The sequence below is a fragment of the Anticarsia gemmatalis genome, chromosome 4 (genome assembly GCF_050436995.1).
Source record: "Anticarsia gemmatalis isolate Benzon Research Colony breed Stoneville strain chromosome 4, ilAntGemm2 primary, whole genome shotgun sequence".
Lineage (NCBI taxonomy): Eukaryota > Metazoa > Arthropoda > Insecta > Lepidoptera > Erebidae > Anticarsia > Anticarsia gemmatalis.
The window spans coordinates 6,155,096-6,176,120 of record NC_134748.1 but is presented as its reverse complement, the minus strand read 5'-3'; the positions used below and the strand labels follow the sequence as shown (position 1 = coordinate 6,176,120).

General features: G+C 35.5%; 3 protein-coding genes across 4 annotated transcripts in view; 2 read left to right on the top strand and 1 right to left on the bottom strand.

Annotated features, from left to right (window-relative positions):
- Positions 1 to 1,106: 1,106 nt before the first annotated feature.
- Positions 1,107 to 5,630, bottom strand: Nop17l (PIH1 domain-containing protein Nop17-like). Its single transcript, XM_076113297.1, has 3 exons — positions 3,492 to 5,630; positions 2,976 to 3,096; positions 1,107 to 2,401 (listed from the first exon to the last, which is right to left on the bottom strand). Exons 1-3 carry the CDS (start codon positions 5,510 to 5,512, stop codon positions 2,030 to 2,032), a joined length of 2,514 nt encoding a protein of 837 aa, XP_075969412.1. The 5' UTR covers positions 5,513 to 5,630; the 3' UTR covers positions 1,107 to 2,029.
- Positions 5,631 to 6,379: 749 nt separating this feature from the next.
- Positions 6,380 to 9,144, top strand: LOC142972307 (rRNA methyltransferase 3, mitochondrial). The gene is made up of 5 exons (XM_076113296.1): positions 6,380 to 6,922; positions 7,141 to 7,388; positions 7,768 to 7,923; positions 8,222 to 8,516; positions 8,911 to 9,144. The coding sequence occupies exons 1-5, from the start codon at positions 6,519 to 6,521 to the stop codon at positions 9,074 to 9,076; spliced, it is 1,269 nt and encodes a 422-aa protein (XP_075969411.1). The 5' UTR covers positions 6,380 to 6,518; the 3' UTR covers positions 9,077 to 9,144.
- Positions 9,145 to 12,720: 3,576 nt separating this feature from the next.
- Positions 12,721 to 21,025, top strand: part of dtn (transmembrane protein 132C dtn) — a 77,384-nt gene continuing 69,079 nt past the window's right edge. For both annotated transcript variants that reach the window (XM_076113294.1, XM_076113293.1), the window contains exon 1: positions 12,721 to 13,181. In XM_076113294.1, coding sequence (XP_075969409.1) covers positions 13,148 to 13,181 — 34 coding nt within the window. In that variant the 5' untranslated portion in view covers positions 12,721 to 13,147. The remainder of the gene's footprint in view (positions 13,182 to 21,025) is intronic.

Here is a 21,025-nt window from a genome sequence, read left to right as displayed (position 1 = left end):
CGTCATCTCGATTTCTAAGCAGAAATTATTGATTATGAATGTATCTCAATTGTACTAAAAAGGTATCTAAGTGGACAGCACACTCTTCGATAGCTTTTATCATTCTATATCATTAATATCGTTACCACCTACTCAAAAATATTCCGTAGAGGTAACGGGAATCATTATTTTTTCTGAACGAACTAATTGAGCGTGAAAGAGATAAATAGCGGGTAAGCGAACTGTTTGCCCGAACTAAATACTCACAGACGAGGTTTCTTTGTTCGTCACACGACGAGGACAAATAGAGGGTCATGTTTTTGTTGATATGGACGTCAGGTGGAACTGTTACATTCAAGCCTTATTTTACTAGCATTTAGTAGTTTAGGCCTAAATCAATTCAATAAAATTGGAAGTAGGCAGATATAAGTTTTTTCTATCAAAGTTATGACATCATGCTTTAAACTTGGGTCGACCGTAGGTAAATTAGTCAAAGTCCAATCTAGTCGTAGGCTTATCGTAAGTGTGGGAAAACGTTTTTGGCTATGTCAGTATTCTTATATGGGCAGTATAGATGATTTCGTTCACTATGAGTATTTCATAGCTCCACGGAGACATGTAACGCCATCTATTGCCTTGACTGTAAACTAGGTGTCCACTAGAGTTGGTACACGCTATGAACCTAAACCTTATTTCTGTTTACAATCGATTCTCTAAGCGGGGCTTGGTTCACAAAATGAATATACGGATATGATGACTGATACGCAATCTTGTGGTCGATTCTTCATTCATCTTTAAGGTCACGGAGTTACTTCCTAAGTTCCTAATGGTTTAAAAAAAGTCAGATGTATTGAAACCTCCTCATTTTTTAAAGTAGGTCTAAACACAATTCGTCTAAGGTTGAGGAGGTAGATAAAGGACAAAATTAACCACCAATACCTAAATGACAGTTGTGTAATATTAATTAAGTTTTGTAAACTTGACTGTTTACTTAGCTGGATAGTGGATACTATGAGCTATTTGTCATAGTACTACAATGTATGTGAGCAAATAATTTATACATAATACATAGTTTTTTATGTATAAATTATTTAGGTTCGTCGTTCATATTAAAACACAAATTTTGAATCAATCCATGTATTAAACTAAGTTCACCAAAATCACAATCATTCCTTGTTAAATAATTTGTAAACTCCACATAAAACATAACTAGCACGATAACTCGTACAGACATACAAGATACTTAATGAATAAAACAAAATGCATGGTCTATGACAACAGTCGACGGAAACATTTTCACTGGTAATTTTGATTAAAAGACAAAAAAGGCACTGATTTGTGTTAAGATGTTGATTTGTTGAATACAACAATGTTATTGCAAAATTCTTAAAGTAAATTTCGACTAACGTGGACATCTAATCAGTCCTTAGGCATGCAAGACATGCAGTGTTCAAACAATATATTTGCATTGTGTATATCTAGCAATCTAATGTTACGTCGCTGTGCAATGTGTATAATCTAACTTAGGCTAGAGGTAGGCTTCGTTCTCGTTACAAAATCAATTCCTATCTCATAACCAATATTACAATGACATACGTCTAATTTGTACCATCAAATGCAGGTTCTACTACTGGATATTGTCTAACGTGAGCACAATTAAATTATTTCGATTTAGACATGATACGATAACTACTAATACTTCAACATTTTACTAATTTTTGAGATAAATTTTGATTCAACATCCATTTCAAATAATAAGGTACATTATAAGAAACCTTAATTGACAAAGTTTGAACACATTAGAATAAAATACTTGATTTTAAAATTATAATAACCCATTGCCATAAACTTAGCAAATATAATAAGATTTCTTTAAAATGAAAGGAACATCAATCATAATCTAAATCATAAATCAATATCTAATACTAAACTAGCTAAGTATTTCTAAACAAATAAAATCACTGGATGTTCTAATAAATTACGTCTATAAGGACAAGAAAACATTCCGAAATTCCTTTTTAAAAGGATATTATAACAGTGATGGTGAATCTCACATGTCTAAATCAAATATGAGATCGTTTTTGAACATAACTTCTAAGTACTGGCCCTTGTTTAGTTTGTCGGGATCATAGAGGCCAGTGGTGTGTTTGATATTCTCGCATGTTATAGTTTCATGGTTTTCCTTTTTACTTTTGTTTGATTCCCAAATGTCAGCATCTGACTGGTCAGTTACATTCTCTTTATTATCTACAATGTTCAACATTGACTTTTCTCCATACGATGAATCTCCTACGTCGCTATTGGCAGTGTTGTACGAATCTTCATAGCGGGTGTTCTTACAGTCAGTTTCCGCGTCAGACGTGTCCGCGAGGCCGCTGTCCCGTCGTTGTTTCAAAGCAGATTTCAATCTTGGCTTCAAATTCTGCAATGTAAAAAATAGTTGCTATGTGAGGGTCAATGACCATGGTCCTAGGAAAATTTGTATTCAATGTTGTCTTTATTCATAACATTTGATTACCCGAGTAGAATGACAACAAACCATTTATCACGTCTCCAAATATGTCGCATGAATCACGCGCTGACGGAAAGTTATAAATTCAGTTACATAAATATTATTGTTTACCACTTTTAGCGTTTTCGCAAATATCACGACTGATTAATATTTATGATTTTTTTATTGCTAATTGGCTGAACATTTGTATGAAACTAGATATTCATACAACCTTTAGATTTTCTGTTTAAAACAATTACATAACATGAGATTATTTGTTTTGTGTAACGTAATTTTCCTATTTTAGGGTGCATGCGATTAGATATTGGCTGATGTTTATTGGCAAAATTTCAACAGTCTGTTGTTTTTGCAGTTCAAATCAACTCTGAACCATATAAAAATATATTTGTTAAGCGGGTCCGGCACCCGAAATTTAATTGGTGGCATAGCAACCGTCCTAAATATTGGAGCATGGAAATAATAATCAATATGTAACGATAATTACCTCAGACATGTTACTAAAATCATCTTCGGCCTCGCTCTCGCTCTTGCGTCTGTCTTGACTACGCTTTTTGCTCTTCTTGCGTTGATTCTTCTTCTTCTGCCCTTCTATTGAAGAATTATACCTGAAATATCATTACATACATTAAATAAGGTGATATATTTTAGGCCATTTGTTTTGGATATGATAACATATCACATTTATCAAACAGTCAAATAGATTAGAAAAAAAATATAGATAAGGTATACCTGTAACTTGTTTACAATCATACATTTGCATAACAAATAGGTATAGACAATAATATACAAACGATTATATATTTTTATGTATCTAGTGTGCGTCATTATGTATGAGATTACAAACATAACTACATAATTATACTATAGGTATTGACATTTTGATGACATTGATATACTCTATGTACAGAATGTTTTGATAACCTACATTGATAAATAGGAATTAAATGTCCGCTTTCAATTGATCAGTAGTATTTTTACAAGACTTAATAGTCTAACGTACCTGTAAAATTGTTTTGCAATAACATCATTAAACCTAACAGTCTTTTTCAAACTTGATTCCTCCGGAATACAATCAGAGCTAATGTAGTCCATTGAAGAAGCAATGTCTCCTGCACTGGACTCTGAGAAGCTTCTCATCATGTTGGGCTTGCGGAGTATGCTCTTAGCACCATTCACACACATCCCTGAGTCAGTGAACACAATGTCCCTGTCCTCTGAAGTTGGTGACTCAATATCATCCTCATCATACTCTTCATGGTTGGATGACACAACTATGTTAGTCTCCATCCCCAAGTTCGTCACCTCAACAACAGGAGCCACATCCTCAACCTCATTTTCCTCCATTTTCTCCTCAGGCTTAGTCTTCTTAACTTGAGACACATCAAAGTATTCACAAGTCAAAGACTCCTTGCTCAAACCAATGCTGAATTTCTGTGGAACATTTCCAGAAAGTTCCAGCTGCAAGATGACATTGTTGTCCCATGCTTCTCCACTCACATTGTCAAACTTAACATCATCATCAAATGTTATAATAGCAGCATAGTGCACTGGTACAAAACCAGCCCCTACTGTAGTGAACTTGATGTAGATCTCATTACCATCATTCTTCACTTGGACTGATTCAGGTTCTGTGTTCTTCACATGGAAAGTAAAGGCAACAATGTCATCTAGAACATTGTGTGTGTATGGAGGGAGTATGTAACCTAGGGAAGAGTCTAAGAATGTGTCAGTATTATTATTAACAAGACTGCAGGGCTCAGGCACTGCTACTGCATCAGCCGGAGTAGAGGATATCTCAGTCACCAGCTTAGAATGTTGATAATCCTCATCACTTTGAGATCCTGAGTTATTATCACTTTCAACACCACTGTCTACTTTTAAAGAGTTTGTATTATCATTATGGTTACTTAAGTCTTTTTTAATCACTGGCAAAGTCACTATTAACATATGTTTACTTTTGTCAAACTTAGCAGTCCCACACTCATCATTAACTGAATAAGGTAAAGTAATATCAAACTTGTATTTGGCTGGCTTCACTGAGGTCAAACTGAGGGATTTCTCTTCAACATCCAAGGTGCAGTCTTGAGTAGAAGACAGTAGAGGCAGATATACTTCAACCACTATTTTACTGGGAATGGCACTGTACTGCTTGCAGTCTTTATTGTAGGTAAAGTCTTGGAAGTCAATGTCCTTCTGTTGCTTTATCACATACTTTGGTATTGTGTACCCATTCTGAGCAGTATGAGTGAACTCTTTACTAGCTGTCTTCACCCTCCTAGTCGGTTTCGGAGCTGCTTTGGGAGCAGTAGTCTCACTTTGAGACTTATTTTCTGAGTAAATGTGCTGAGGGTAAAGCTTCTCCAACATTTCGGGGGATAGTTGTTCAGTTTCCTCTTCGTCAGGCGGTTGATAGTTGGGGTCTTCTTTCCTGATAACAGCCGGTAAACTCATTCCCTTGTATTCAGTCTTCGTAAGGCGAAAGTTGTTATTGTCGAGGTGGATGTTATATGTTTGCTTCAATCCATCAAAGGCAGTTTTGTTTACCAATTCACGAAATTGTTTGTTAACGGCCGCCATGCGGAGAGTGTCCGGATGGTAAACTACGTCGTAAATGACGCAACGTTGTTTATTATGATCGAAATCGTCTCGCGGCGGAATTATTGAGTATGGAATTTGCCAGTTCATACCCCTCTTCCCGTCGACTACATCGACCTTATAGTTTGGTTTGCCAACGTTATCGCTACTGCAGATATTGATGAAGGCTTTTCTGTCGCCGGCGACACTTGTTTTGATAACATAACCTCCCTTCGGATTGAGAAACGTTACATCGTAGCCCCGTTCTTTTTCTAGTTGGGTCATTTCTTTTTGATAAAGCTCCTGGTTCGCCGGGTCACGTATCTCCTCACAATATTCGGCTAGAAGATCTCGAAACTTCTTGCTCTTCATTGCGTCCTGAATATTCTCAAGATCTTCCCGTGTGAGCCGGGATTCTTCGTCACGAGGTGTTACTCCCGTTGCCATTTTGTTAAGAGTTTCTCTGCTGATTTATAAATAAACACAAGTATGCATCCACAATATAATTTTCAGCTGACGAATGATAAGAAGTATGCAATGTTGTACACACAAAAAATATGGAGTTTATGGATTAGACCGGAAGAGAAAATGAACTAGCCTACGCGTAATTTTAGGTGTGGCAATTTTTATCTTTTCTAATCACGAGATCATTAAATAATTATATAAAATTTTACATCGAAAATAGAAGTAAAAATAAGTGTTTAATTTATATTTAATGTCTCATAGTTGTTTCATAATAATTTCTGTATATGCATAAAAATATCCATCGAACGATTTTTTACAAACCTACATCTTAAACTATAGCAACATTAATGATAAAAAAAACTACTGCTGATCTGACAGTTCGACGGCGTTAGTGTTGTACATCAATGCTATATTTTTATAGCAGCTTTTCAATTTCAGTTTATTATTTGGCCAATATCCACCAAGCTTTTTAACCTGGGGACTTTTTGTCGTATAAAATCGTTGGTTATTCTTGATTTTAATTTAATTTAAAATAATATGTAATTTTGTTATGTTTCTTAATTTTATTTTAAAAATTAAGAAAAATAATATTTGTTTCTTGAAGAATCCAATAATGGAACCACCGATCTACTACACCAGCGCCTACACATGAAGTATTAAATACTGCAGTCATAGAATGATGTCAAACAAATTAACTATCATTATCCGAGCTGTAGCTGAATATCTCATCACAATCCTAATAAAATTAGCAGCTTTGCCACTACAGCTTTTTTATTAGCTATCCATCTAGGTTCAGAGCTGCAGAGGTATGTGGTAACATCACTAATGTTCATAATTCACATGTTGTATTCTCAAATGTCAAAACTGTCATAAAACTTAAAAAGTCAAAACAATACGATATTGCAATTGGACAGATTGGACATGTAAAAAGACAATAACAAATTACTAAGATTATCAATACGTATACTTTAGCATTAATTTTATAAACATGTCTACTGCTATTAATCGTTTCTTGTTACAAACGTTCATTCGTCAGTCTCCGGCTCGTGGTTCAGTGAGGTTATATGGTCGATGGATGCACAGGTCTCCTGCTAAAGTTCTACTACCTACAGATGCAAATTCTAAACCAGATCTTAAAAAAGAAAAGATAATAGACTTAGATCCCGCAATTTTAACGAAAAAGGAGTCAAAACAGAAAGATATAAGTGAGGTAAACAGCATTAAGGAAGAGCCTTCCGTATCATCACTACCGCCAGAAAAAGCGAGGCAAATCAAACTAAGAAAGGAAGAAAAGTTAAAAAAACAGAAATTCTACTTGAGTCAGCAAAAGGTTTTTGACGATAATGGCGATGTTATTTATGAAAAGTTAAAAGAAAGTGACCCTAGAGTTAGGTGAGCAATAATTTGAAGTACTGTATACCATATAGTACTGGAATACCTACCCTACAAATAAAAATCATTTAATATCTACAATAGTATTAAGGAAGTAAGGCAAATGTAATGATGACCAGAACTTTATATTTTTTATCTAGTAGACTAGATTTGGTTTTAATCCCATTTATCAAACACTTTAAATACTACTTTTATTGAAGAATATTTTTTCTTTACAGCATGCTCCTGGTAAAACTGAAGTCCAAAAAGGAAAGGTTAAGATTAGGTCAAACTCTAGTAGAAGGATGGAGACTAATAGTCGATGGGCTGGAAGCTAACTGTAAACTTAGATATTTAATATTCAGTAGACCGTCAGACTTAGAGAAAGTCAGGCCATTCTTGCCAAAAACTGGAGCAAGGATTTATAAAATACCTTATAAAGAAATGCAACTTTGGAGTGATGTTGAAACCAGCCCTGGTATCTTTGGTAAGTTGGATACTTCACAGCTTAAGACATGCTCAAGGAATTTGTGGAGCATTACACATAATGCTTGTACCAGATCCATCTTAGATCAGTTTTTAGGGCAAGCAGAAGCATAGCACTTGTGGCATATTTATTTGTAACAAAGATACATATTATTTTTAGTATCAAGTCCAGCATAAAGCATTATAATTTAAAAGAAAAATTACTTCTCAGTTACACTTGTATAATGTAACCGCAAGTCTCTTCCCCTTGCAAAATGTAAATGCACTTTACATGTTTTAAAAGCAGTTATAGGATCTACTAAATTAGCTAAGAATTAAAAAATAAATAAGCAAGGGTAAGCACAATAATAACTATTATAACAGCTATGTAATATTTTCAGGTGTATTTGAAACTCCAACAGCAGAAAATGTAAAAAGTCTATCCAAGTCTCTTCCAATTCAGTTTGTTTGTGATAACATCAGAGTGCCTGGGAACCTCGGAGCTATACTTCGAGTGGCTGTTGGTGCTGGCTGTGAAAAAGTATTGTTGTCAAAAGGTAACATTTTTATCTTAAAGCTATGAAAATTGGACTAAAAAAAGAAATAATTAATATTTCCTATATCTTTGTATAGCAGATACTACTTATTTAATAATTATTGCTCTTACATAATCAATTATGCAACTTAGCCTTTATTGCATAAGATTCATAACCAAACTTTCCTTTTTCACCTGATAAATCTTTTTGAAAATCTCAGTGACTCAGTGTTTATTTTTGTTTCAAAATATGGTCCGTTGTTCACTATCATCATACTACTTGCTGGACCCAAAATAATAACAAACATTTTGTATTACAGGTTGTGTAGATGTATGGGATCCAAAAGTGATCAGAAGTGCAGCTGGAGCTCACTTCAGACTTCCAATCTACCACTCAATAGAATGGACAGACATGCCTTCTCACTTAGAACCAAACACATCTGTGTTCATAGCTGATAGCAACACTACAAGTGCAGTGGCTTCAGATGACAATGAGGATCTAGACCTGAATCCAATGCCAGTTTTACCTTATTACGGTGTTGAGTTTTCATCATTGAAACATACCACTTTGATTCTGGGTGGAGAGACTGAGGGAATTAGTCAAGATAGCTACTTGTAAGTATTTCCTAAGCATTTTAGTACTTTTAGTCAACTAAGTAGTTCTTTGTAGGGATTTACTGATTTTGTTTCATATTATGTTGTCAGAGACCTTTGCCCATCAATTTTCTGTGATCTGAGTTGTCCACATATCTTCAATGAGTTATGTATAATATAATATTTCTGATTCCATTTAAGGAATAAGGCTATATTTTCTCTACAAGGAACTACCCAAAATACACTTGCATACTAGCAAATTGAATTCAGACAACATAAAATACATAACCCCTTAGAAAAGCTCAAAAGAAACAAATACAAATAGTCCTTGCAGCGCCATCAGCGCGCCTATCAGTATGGATGAACTCAAAATATAACTGAATGGATTTTCGTATTAAAAGTAACACTATTTCAGGTTGGCAGCAAGTAAAAACGGCTTGAGATTAAACATACCTTTACAAAGAGGAGTTGACAGTTTAAACACTGGTATGGCGACAGCAGTAATCGCATTTGAAATCAGAAAGCAACTCATACAAGCATTGAGGAAGGAGAAATATGGGGCTGAAGTTCAAGCTAATTAGTTAGTACTTAGTTGTTTAGTATGTAGTTGTATTGTTGATGTATCAATAAGAATATAGTATAAAATTTAGTAAAACTAGTTTTATTATCTTCTTTTAGTATATAACATAGATTTTGATTACTCTGTAGTTTATTTGATAATTTTTAATATATTTGGCTAGTAGGTAATCGTGCGTATTACTGCGTATACGAGCATTTTTATGCGTATACGTTCGTATTTCTCGGTGAACATGACTGAAGATAAATTAACGACCTTATGAAAATAAGATTTCAAGGCGTTTACTTCGCGAGTCTATTTTTCTATTGTGTGCAAGACTGGTGTTGCCATAGAAACGTAACCGTGTTTGAACATGGAAATGCTTGGTGCAAAGGCTCTCCAACGAGAGAAAAATGTTACCTCATGTGAAAACATTAGCATTTCTTTATCGCATACTTATGTTAAACTTACATAATGTTAGCTGAAACTAGAATCGATTCTATATACCGGTAGCAGAAAAGTCTACTAGCGACATCTTACAACCAGTTAAAGAACTTTAAGGACTTTAACAAAAGAACCTGAATCGCGTTGTCAAAGTTTGAATGCGCATTTACAAGCTGTACGATGCCGATGGGATAAACTTTTAATCAGGGGATCGTTGGTAAACACCCTCTGCGTTTGTCGCTGAAGCGCATTAACCTTGATCGCGCTAACATTTTACGTAGTGCGTAGTAAATAGCGAGGGGACCTTCGCTGTAACCTTTGGTTGTCGTATAATGATGGCACTATCAGAGCCTACTTTAGGTATAGTACCTTAAAACTGTTTGTCGCGCATATGACTCAGTCTGTTTACTATAGTTGTCTTACGAACTTCCTTATACTTGATAAAAAAATAACACGAGTAGCATAAACGAAAGCTTTTCTTCGTGGAGGTTTTGGGAAGACTTTAAATCGAACAAAATCCTTAATATCATTATGCAATATCGGTCTGCGAGATTGAAAATTAAAGGTACCTTATTTGTTTACCTGACGAACAAAATTCTGTCTGGACTACGCATTAACTAAGAGTGGAAATTTTGGCATGTTTCACATTTTTCTCAATAAACACCCACGCCAGTGAATGAGTGAACCCGGGGAACTAATAACATTACAGGTTCAGACAATCGTGTCGGACACGAAGGCTGTAAATAGTTATAATCATTATCAATATCACTATAGCTATTTTTAAACTTAAGGACTAATTTAATAATCCATTATTAGTCCTATAACTCTGATATTTGTTTAAATTTAGGCCTTAAACAAATGATTATTGATAATATTTAAGTCAGGTGAAAGAACATATAGAGGCAACTATATGTTTATATTGTCTGTTTGTTTAGTCTTTAGGAAACTCAGCAGTTATACACCACTCGGTACCGAAAAAAAAATTAATCATCTTAAAAGAAAAAACCATTACTCATACAAATATAATAGCAACAACTTCTGGAAACAATCAAACATTCGATCTATACTAAAAGTACAGTGCCACCTAGTGGTTGTAACAGAAAGTATATATTTTCCTTCACCGTCACGTATGAAAACAGTCACTCATTTGATTAGGGGAGTCGCTTTGGGAAAACTATGTGCCTTAGACGCTTTATACACAAATGTATCGAAACGTAGTAAACAGTTGCGTTTGTTTGTAAATTTTGCGTCCTAAAATAATTAACATTTTGGTTTTCGTAATGTAGGCTCCTAATATGTTTTTTGATCTTTAGATTAAAGTTTCGCTTTACCCATATTCACATTTCTCTTATAGTTATACAAGTCAGATGTCACACATTGTACAGAAGTGTGAAGTAGTGTTTAGTGACGTAATTACAGACTATGCTCCACTATAAATTAGCTAAATACAGCGAGTCACAGTTCAGAGAAGTCCTACTAACAACCCTATATACCATGTTTTATGACTCTAGAGCTATGGTCTCAAAAGGTTGTAGCTTTGCCCCTAGTCATAGTAACTCTTATAGTTCATACCCAGTAATGGGAAAGCATTTTAATTTACCTTGGTATTATGAAACACATTGCAACAGCATAGGAAATTGAGCGCACTAATTGTAGTTTATAAGGAAGTGAGCTCCAAGACCTACGGATTAATAAACACGTGGGCAGTGAAGCGGAGCTTACAACGACTATGTAGGGTTTAGTAAACGGCCTTAATGCTACGAATAACGTTTGTTGTGTATTTACCTTTCTATTGTACTACAAGCCAAATATCACTCATAGCAATCTACTGAAAGGTGCTTTTAAGTCACGATATTTAGATTTGATATAGATTAGATCAAACGTTCCGTAATTCGGAGGTCTTAAGTAAAATAGTTCAAATATAGAGTCGGGGTAGAATAACAAAAACGAATCGTAGCAATCTAAATTAGGCGGTTTAATTTATATTGTTTGTAGAACGTAAAATATGTATATTGTTTTTATTATCTAAATAACCCACTTCCATTGCGTTCTTATCTTAAAAGTTCGCTCCATCTGCATATCTCTGTCACGATCGCACCCAAGTATAGAGCGCAAGGAACTCCTTAGTTGTTTCCCTATTTAACTTTTCATTTACAAAAATATCAACCATTTACATTGGTTGTTTTGTAAACTATAGTTAAGTATATAAAGAAAAGGAATGATAATTTTAATCGCAAACGCGACGTTCAACATTCAAATTAAACAAGCCCAGTTACGTAAAGTAGGGTATCATTGCACGAAAAGCTAACGTTCGAATAATCTCCATGATAAAGTGTGTCTGCCTTAAAGAACATAGCTTATGTCATCCTTGAGTGGCACTACATCCCAAGTTAATTCGTTTTGCGGGTCTCCATTCGTTGCCAACTTAGTTTGACGTCATCAACTGCGTATATAGGCTGCAGTCCAACTAGGCTGTCGCCTAGACTAGATCAATCACGACCTTCTTTTATTATGCATTCATAGCACAAGAATATTTTTCACGTCTACTAATAATAATACATAATACATATTTCATATATCTAGGTTATCATGGTTTTTTGTATAATATCTATCTATCTCTTAGATATCATGTTAGACTACTCCGTCTTATGCTAATGTATTTAAAATAAAAATTTAGGTACCTAATATCCATTAGTCTGCACTCAACTGTACATATTCTAACTGAAATCATATTTGTAGAGACTTAGAGGGTCACTTTTTTCGTAGAGGCAATAAATATTTATGGGTGATTCCATTGTATATGTATTGAGCCTAAACTTGCTTTTATTTTGAAAAAAAGAGAAACATTCCAAGAAAGGTTGACTTTTGCTATTCGCTAACTTCGTAATATGGTTTATAACTTGTATTACCCTCTCGAACGCCTGGGATTAAAATTCTCACAGCCTGTAGGCGGTACTTATGTAGGTAAAGTAATTTTGTCTAAAAAGTAATTCAAAACTTTATTGCTTGTAAATATCAAGGTGCTCTTATTTCATGGGCCATAGACGTGGCCTATCTCAATCGGAGGGATGGAATTAGGGGATTTTTCAAAGGAGAATTCGTAGTAGCTAGTTAAGGATGTGAAATGTAGGAAGGAGGCGTCGTCGGTCAATACTGGAGGTGGTGCGGTGCGGGCGCGGTGCGCAGGCGTGGTCCCCCGGTCCCCGCCGCTGCCGGCCCACTCACGCAACTCGCGAGTCAGCCGCCGTGCGCTGCGATCGCGCGCGCCCGAGCTTTCGTCGCCGCTCTAGCCATGTGTGATGAAAACATCACAGAGGGGACCGTCGTCTAGTTTCCGTACTTTGTATTTCGCAACATGAATGAGTAAGTCGTCCGAAGACAGCGGTAATCGCGGGACAGTTCCGTTCGTTTCTCAGAAGGACAGCTTTCGCCAAGTGTCTAGTTTTTCTCGTAAGCTCGTGGCCGTTGACACTGCAGCGTGCGGATCCCGCAGTGCGCGAGTGTGTGGTTAATTGGCGAACATAATAGACGAGGACGTCAGCTGAGTCGCGTAAACATTGGCTACATAGTTGAACTGACGGGACTGTTGACGATGGCCCCGGCGAATACACGCGCGTAAACGTTACCACGCTGTTCTTGTAAGCACTCCGTCATGCGGCGCCTAATACTGCTGTTCCTATTAACAGGTAAGATAACATGCCATGTTCTTGTTTGTGTGCAAGCTTAACGCTGAACCATCGTTTTATTTTAATTTAGAAGTGGACTTAAGTGCTGTTTCCAAACGGGTTTTTTAATTTGCCTTGTTTTTTATTTATAAATTCTTGGTGTTTTCTTATCCAAAGTTTCGTGTTTATGCTCTTTAAGTTATAACTTTTGTAGAGGTAAGTAAACGATGCATGTTTCTGTTATTGTGCTTTACCATTTTGATATCTGAGTTGACTACAATTACAGCCGACGTTTCTACGTAGTTGATTATTCGGTTGTGTACGAATGTTTACATTCATTTTATCACAATTATTATCTCACGCACGAGCACCATGTGTAAGCCCCACGCAAAAATAAGTTATAATTTATCCAAGGGACCCTCATCCCGGGCCATTCAGGGAACAAATGGGACTGTTTTAGGAGAGCACTTTTTGCGGGCGCTAACCTTATTTCTCGGAACAATTACTGTTATTTGTAGGTAACAGATTTTTGTTAATTACTCCTCCTTTTAATTCAATGGCCTTAATTAATTTTAACCTTTAACCGCAAGATTACTTAATGATTTGGTGTATATGCTTATCTTTACGATTTCACAAGTAATTTAAATATAAGAATGCCTTCAAATTGCGATAGAGTCGGGATTATTATTGAAAGCGTATCTATTGTTACATGGACATCTGCCGGTACCATCAATGGTATTGCCTTTTTATAGACTAAATTAATCGTGATTCAGCATGTACTCGTATCTGTATAAATTGATCGGATATCTTCGCCATTTTATACCGTTGTTAAAGAAGGAGGCTAAAAATAGTTGTATCAAATCATTTCTTCGAAAGTTTCATGCTCAAAAGTCTTTACAATTGTTCCCATAATATTCTACTATTCGATTCAGATAAGGTAATAAATGAACATTTGCTAAGACATTCATAATATAAACCTATGCAGAAGGGATTTAAGCTCCTTATTTACGATAGCGACAGGTGTTCAATGCAGGTAGACAGCGGCACTCAGTCGTCCGACGGGTTTACTTTTGTTAAAATAAAATCGCTCAATCACTGGACTAAAAATATCTGCACGAATATAGAGAAAAAATCTCACGACGGACATTATATGTTTACTATTGAAATCCCTTTTTATGCTGCAAATTTGTCGAAGATTTTGGATTTACTGCGATTAGCCTAAGAAGGAATACTTATGAAGGTAGGTATATTAACAAACTACGGATAGAAAAGAGTTCACTGATAGCTGCTCCCCAATCCCTTGCGCCCTTATTACTACTTTGGGATTCAATTAGTTATCTACTTATCCTCGCCTAGATTTCTCTTAGTACAATCGACGAAGTCTATTTTTACGCTCTAGTCTAGGTAAGAACACATTAAATTATTAGGTCTCGGGTGACATTTGATCTCTATTTCAAGGCATGCCTATTTGCTTGAGATACCCATCATTGAACGCTTTCTCAAACAATTTGCTTTCGGGCCCTATTTCAAACAGAATATGATAAATCGAAAAGTTTTTTTGGGAAAAAGTAGGGAAAGTTAGAAAAAATCTGGGTCCCTCGCCCTCATCAATCTACTGTTAGGTGTATTGAAGCCACTAGAGGAGGTTGGCAAGCCGCAATGTCACTGACAATCTTCCAAGTACGTCATAAAACTTTTTCATCGAACCTCGAGCTTTTATTCTGAAGATATTAGACGCATCTACTTACTTATTTGAATAGACGTTTGATCACGCTCGAGTACAATCGCTGTTTTTACCTCCTATATAAAAATGTCTATGAACAAAATTCTGGATACAATCGCACTCAAAGCAGAAATAAAATATATGTTATATGCCAAACGAAACTGCTTTGTGTTAAAAAAATAAATGTAGTGCTATATCTCTCAAAGAGCAACCATTTTTTTCTTTTAATTCGGGCGGATATGGACTGCACCTGGCCTCCGTTTCTTTTTTGAATGCATTTAAAGTTAAGAATTTATCTTAGTATTATGGTGTCGGGTAACTTATAGTTTCCTCTTTGTGGTCTGTAATATAGAATCTAATTAAAATCATTATACAACATTTTATCAGAACTATCAAACCGAAAGGTTTATTATTTATTTGGAGTAATGATACATACAGTAGAGCTGATGTATTTATTGGTAAAATTTTATTGCGGTTCAAAAATCTACCGAACAGTAATTGCGTACCAACGTTAATATATTAGCACAATGTATTCGTTACGGGTCGACCACTAATTTAAATAATTGCTTTGAACGTGGCGTGCAATATTGGAAACGGTTTATTTTTTTCTTTAGTCGTTCGAAGATATGCGGCGTTGTGTGTATGCCTATTTTAGGGTGTTGACAGAACAGACATAATCAAAACGGGTGCAGTCGATAAGTGGGCAGCGTCGGCTTTCATCTCAGATGTTAGTGGTGTGTGTGTTTACACTGGTGGGTACTGCGCCGGCGCGGCGTCTGTGGCTTACGCCTGCGCCCGCGCACCTCGGTAGCTAAAGGATCGTACGCTCGTGTGAATATAATTTATGATCCAATTTATTGATTGTTTAGTTATTTGTCAAAGTGCTTTGATAGGTATTATGAATTGAATATGATGTAATAGAACTACTTAAACATATTGGAAAATGAATACATTACAATTTCTAACGCGCCTCCAAATGATTGTAAAAGACCATAATTTGAAGCCTACAATTTATTCGGCACTTAAAGCATACATATTCACGATAAAAATCTATATTTATGTGTCTCGAACTCTCGACTCGACTTAGCATAAGCTCACTAAAATGTATGCGTTAAAAGTTATATAAATCAATAAATATTTTATCAATGACCTCTTTCTTCAGTTGGAGCGTTCATGAATTTTGTTTACGAAATCTCAAGTTTCTGAGTAATACAATACAAAATGTTAGAGTGTTATAAATTAACTTGTTTTGCATATTTATACTATATTTTTATAGTCATATATCGGATAGCAGTCAAAGCAGGATTTCACAAAATATAAGTTGGGAACAAGTAACGGTATATTGAACCGCGCGAGGTTTTGTTGCAGCAGCTTTTGTTGTTTCGTTAAAGGAACTTGCAAAACCGTATGGCTTTTCCTTTGTATGTTGTTAAACAGGGTACAGAAAGGGATATCGTGAATAATCCAGATCTTGCTTTCTACTGCGCGTACGCATACTTTAAGCCACATGTGAAACGATGCAAGAATACTTAGTAGGGCTTATCTGCAATATGTATGTTGTCATTCATTCCTAAGGGCCTGCTTCTTAGTAGTTTCTATTTAAATACATGTAAGTAGTATATATTTGCGCGAAGCCTAGACGTTTAAATAAATGAGTTTTGTTTTTAATACCTATGCTATATCTTTACACTACTCTATAATACAAACTTTAATGTTATTACTGTTTCGATTCGTAATTACTTATATAAAATCATAGTTGACTTTCTAAACAATAAAATAAGGCATACTTTTGTTACGATGTGTGATGAAAAACACTGCATCTCAAGTATCCATGTCAAAAAAAGGGGTAGAATTTGCTTAGAGTGATATTAGGTACTAGCTGACCCGGCAAACGTTGTTTTGCCATAAAAATTAAATAAAAAGACATTGTCCAGCGGACAAAATTGTGAATCTAAACCATTCTCAGATCCCCTTGAACACACACAAAAAAATTCATCAAAATCGGTCCAGTCGTTTAAGAGAAGTTCAGTGACATACACACTTACAGAAGAATTATTAAATATTAAGTATATGCGAACTCTACATGATTGTATGGAGAGTTCGTGATAGCGCTATGTACATATGTCAGTGTTGTAAAAAGTTCCCGTGCAATATTTTTCAGCCTTATGGAATAGAATGAAGTTAAAATATGGATTTTAACTTCCTTACACGAAGCGTAGGTTTTTTGGAGCAAAAACAGACTTGGAATAGAAAATGCCAGTTTCTCATGAGCATGCTAACTCAGGGGATTGGAAAATTGTTTTTGTTCTTAGTTTGTTTTTGATAGCAATATCAGCTTAGTTTAGCAACAAGCAGATTTTAGGCTTACCAGCCCACACTATTTATTACATTGCAGTGGCGAAGGCTCCATACAACTCGATTCCTATCGGCTTCCCTTTCTGGACAGACTTAATATTAATATTAAATTAATTGTTTACTATTGCCAAATAAAACACAATTAATTAATAATCACCAATATTTAAACCGAAATCTTTAACTAGAATCATTAATCTAATCGAAACAGTACGAAAACGCCTACACTTCAAAAATTACGCTCCGCTAAAAACGCAACGTGAGGTAATAATAATGAAATAAGCCGGAGGCGCTGATCGAGAATCGCGTACAATAAAAACTATGGCGGCGATGTCGCTTACGACCTTTTGGATCGCGCTTCGCACCGCGCTGCATAGTGGCGAGCAAGCCGGAGGAAGAGCGGGTTGCCTCGCGCTACAGCGCTCGCGCCGCGGCGGACACATAATCTTACGCATGTTTCTGTCGCGGTGCGAGCCGCGTGCAAGAGCGAGATGGAAAATATAAGCTAAGCATCCTGCATAAGTATTAGTTTTTGTCCAGTTTGACATTAGGTCATGTTTGTTTACTGTTTACATCTTTCGCGCGCTCTATTACAAATTAGAATATTTGTGTTTATCACAACATTATTCCTTAATAATTGTGTTTGTGCATAATTGTGAATGTATCAGTATATAAAACAGTAATTGTTTTGCATGTTTCTATTTGAGTAAATTTTCATTTTGTCAGATTTATAGGTTAAACTCATAACAATAAAAGTGTTCTGCGTTTATCCATAATGTGTTTGATATTTTATTGTTGATGAATACATTCTAAATTGCTTGTATAATAAGTTATTAAACAACCAGTGCGAGACAATCATCAATCGTTCGATATAGGGTAAACCACCCAGTAGTCAGCCTTTTAGTGAAAATGTCAATTTGATTTAGCCATATTTTTAACATTTACTACTAGATGTAAAATCATTAGTCATTGTATGAAAGGTAATTTATTAAACTTTAAGAAAAAAATAAAAAAAAATATCATATTTATAAGATTATTATGGAAAAAATCCACATTAAACAAAATATGGCACTTTTTACCAGTAGTCAGCCCCATTTCGCCAGTAGTCAGCCATGTCTTACCCAGTAGTCAGCCTCTTACTTACTCAATACAAATGTTCTATTTTAAATATATTTTTATTGAAATCTCCAGGAAATAAAGTTCATTTGCAATAATACCATGCAGTACAATTTATGCATCCATTAATTTTTAACCCCCGACGCAAAAAGAGGGGTGTTATAAGGTTCGACGTGTCTGTCTGTGTGTCTGTCTGTCTATGGCATCATAACTCCCGAAAGGATGCAGTGATTTCAATTTAGTTTTTTTTTAATTAAAGGTGACATATGTGCGAGTGTTTTTAGACATGTTTGATGAAAATCGGTGGAGCCGTTTAAAAGTTGTAGTGGGTTAAAGTGGGGAGATTAACCGAATGTCTGCAAATTTACTCGGACGGGGTCTCAAATGGCTTCGCATGCTGAGAAAGCTGGTGGTGGGAAAGTCAGAATGGCTTAACCTAACCACCAACCTATAAAAAGTATGAAATAAAAAAATATATTGTGAAATCGGGGGTTTTCAAGATTTTAATTTATAGTTATTAGCACTTAGGTAATTGATTTCTAAATGTTTTCTAGTCAATCTTTCTTCACACGGTTCACAGCGATAAAAGTTTATTTTCTGTTCCTTTATTCCTTCTGTTTTTCAACTCTCCCCAATCTACAAAAGATGCTCTCTTCTATAAAACTATTTTAGCTTTCTTGATGTGTTGAAACATAAGTCAATGGTAGGCTAGGAAATAGAAGGTAGATGATAGAAGTGACTGGTATCATTCCTTTCTTTTCTCATTTCCCAAAATTCCTTCGTGTTTCGGAAGGCATGGTAAATTGTAGGTCCCGGCGGGCATTCAAGGATCTCTGGCAATCGTTGCCATTAGTCAGAAGCTTGAAAATCTGATAACCAGTCTTATGGTAATCGTGGTATAGCCCAGGTAACTGGGTTGTGGAAGTCATATAGGCAGTTGCTCCATGTAAAACACTGCTATTCAGCTGCATCCGGTGAAACTGGAAGCTGATTCCAGCATATCGTGACCAGTTTCTTAAGGCAGTCATTTGTTTTTGGGAGTGCACTTAGTCTAGCTTACAAAGCCCCGTATGGTACGGGGCATTTGTGCGACTATTAAACGATTTCGGACTTGTAGTGTCATAATAATGTGTGAAATGCCGAGTACTCGACTCGTTTCCATGATTTTCATAACATTTCTGATCGCCACCATAGCACATGACAATTATTCCTCTTTATACAGATCTTTTGGTCTTTTTGATATGATACTATTCGAAAACAAGTAACTAAGTTTTGTGCCAACATAGCCGTCCACAAATTTGAACCTTAATGAAAGGATTTAAGACCCAATTTCATTTAGCAAAACTGACGGCCGACTATGGGATATGTAGGTCCAATGGTCGGCCTCATGAAATTCACTGACTTTATATGCGGCCGACTACTGGTAAAATACTATTTTTGTCTTAGAAGAGTTTAGCTCAACGCAATAGTTATGTTGAGAAGTATTCGCCCTGTTAATTTCAACCACATATATGAGAATTGCAAAAAAACCAGTAGTCAGCCACTCATGGCCGAGTACTGGATCAACCTCATATTTTGCAAACCCAATAGTCGGCCACGTTAATTTATAATACAAAAGACAAATAAAACGCCTGCAATGCATGATTTTATCGAAGATAAACTATTAAATACTAGCATAAAATATCAATTCGTTCCATATTGCATCAAATTCATTTAAAAACATGCCAAAAACTAAAACACGAATCCTTAACAAAAAAATAGCAATGGCGACGTTTTTGCCCATGTCTTTCATGGCAGTTCATAAGAATGAGTGTAACACGTCAACCTGCCATGCTATCGAATCGTAATTGTGCATATTAGTCAATAAGATTATACAGATTCGATTAATGATTATTTTATTGGTCTTTACTATTTTCTACACTAATTATATGGATATAAAGCCTGTAAAGGCTGACTACTGGTTGGGGGCTGACTACTGGGTGCTTTACCCTACGTTATCTTAAATATGTGCTGTTGTGTTACCTACGTGTTACTACTGAAGACAGAGTAACTTAACACAAAACAAGCATGATTAGGTAGCCAATGGTAAGTACCTTTGTATTATTAGTCTGTAGAGAGAGAAATAAGATACCTACTGTAGTCGAATGTAGATAATACACTCATATTGTTATTATGCAGTAATACGCTACTTTTATGTCGGCATTCTTACGATGTACATAAAATGTAGGTACTATGACTTATAGCTCCGGCTTACCTTTTGTAAAAAATGACCCTTCGCCACTGTTACATTGTCATATTATATTTCAATAAAAAATCCGACCAAATTAAAAAGAAAACCAAGTCTTTCATAAAACAATTGTTATTTTACATTTAACGTTCAAACGACTCATCATACGGTAATTTCATATTTATTTCAACAAAAAACAAGATGAATAAATTCGCGTTCACCTTTTCAGTTCGTAGAGCTTTATCAGACATTGTTGTCTGACCTAGGACTGGCTAGTTCAGAGCTCAACTTAGATAAATAACCTTTAACTGAATTTGTAAGTCATTTGGAGAACCGATCGATTGCGCCCGTTTAAAGTATTGGTTCGGACTCACTTTGTTAAATGTACGATTGTGTAGGTTTAGTCTATACCTATTGTATACTGTATAGATGAGTGTTAAGTCGAAT

What these genes read in the sequence shown, in the direction of transcription:
- Nop17l (XM_076113297.1), bottom strand. Translation starts at nt 5,512, where the DNA reads ATGGCAACGGGAGTAACACCTCGTGACGAAGAATCCCGGCTCACACGG. An exon ending in ATTGCAAAACAATTTTACAG is followed by an intron (nt 3,097 to 3,491) that starts GTACGTTAGACT and finishes ATGATATTTCAG; the next exon opens with GTATAATTCTTCAATAGAAG. An exon ending in ATTTTAGTAACATGTCTGAG is followed by an intron (nt 2,402 to 2,975) that starts GTAATTATCGTT and finishes TTTACATTGCAG; the next exon opens with AATTTGAAGCCAAGATTGAA.
- LOC142972307 (XM_076113296.1), top strand. Translation starts at nt 6,519, where the DNA reads ATGTCTACTGCTATTAATCGTTTCTTGTTACAAACGTTCATTCGTCAG. An exon ending in AAAAGTATTGTTGTCAAAAG is followed by an intron (nt 7,924 to 8,221) that starts GTAACATTTTTA and finishes TTTGTATTACAG; the next exon opens with GTTGTGTAGATGTATGGGAT. An exon ending in ATTAGTCAAGATAGCTACTT is followed by an intron (nt 8,517 to 8,910) that starts GTAAGTATTTCC and finishes ACACTATTTCAG; the next exon opens with GTTGGCAGCAAGTAAAAACG.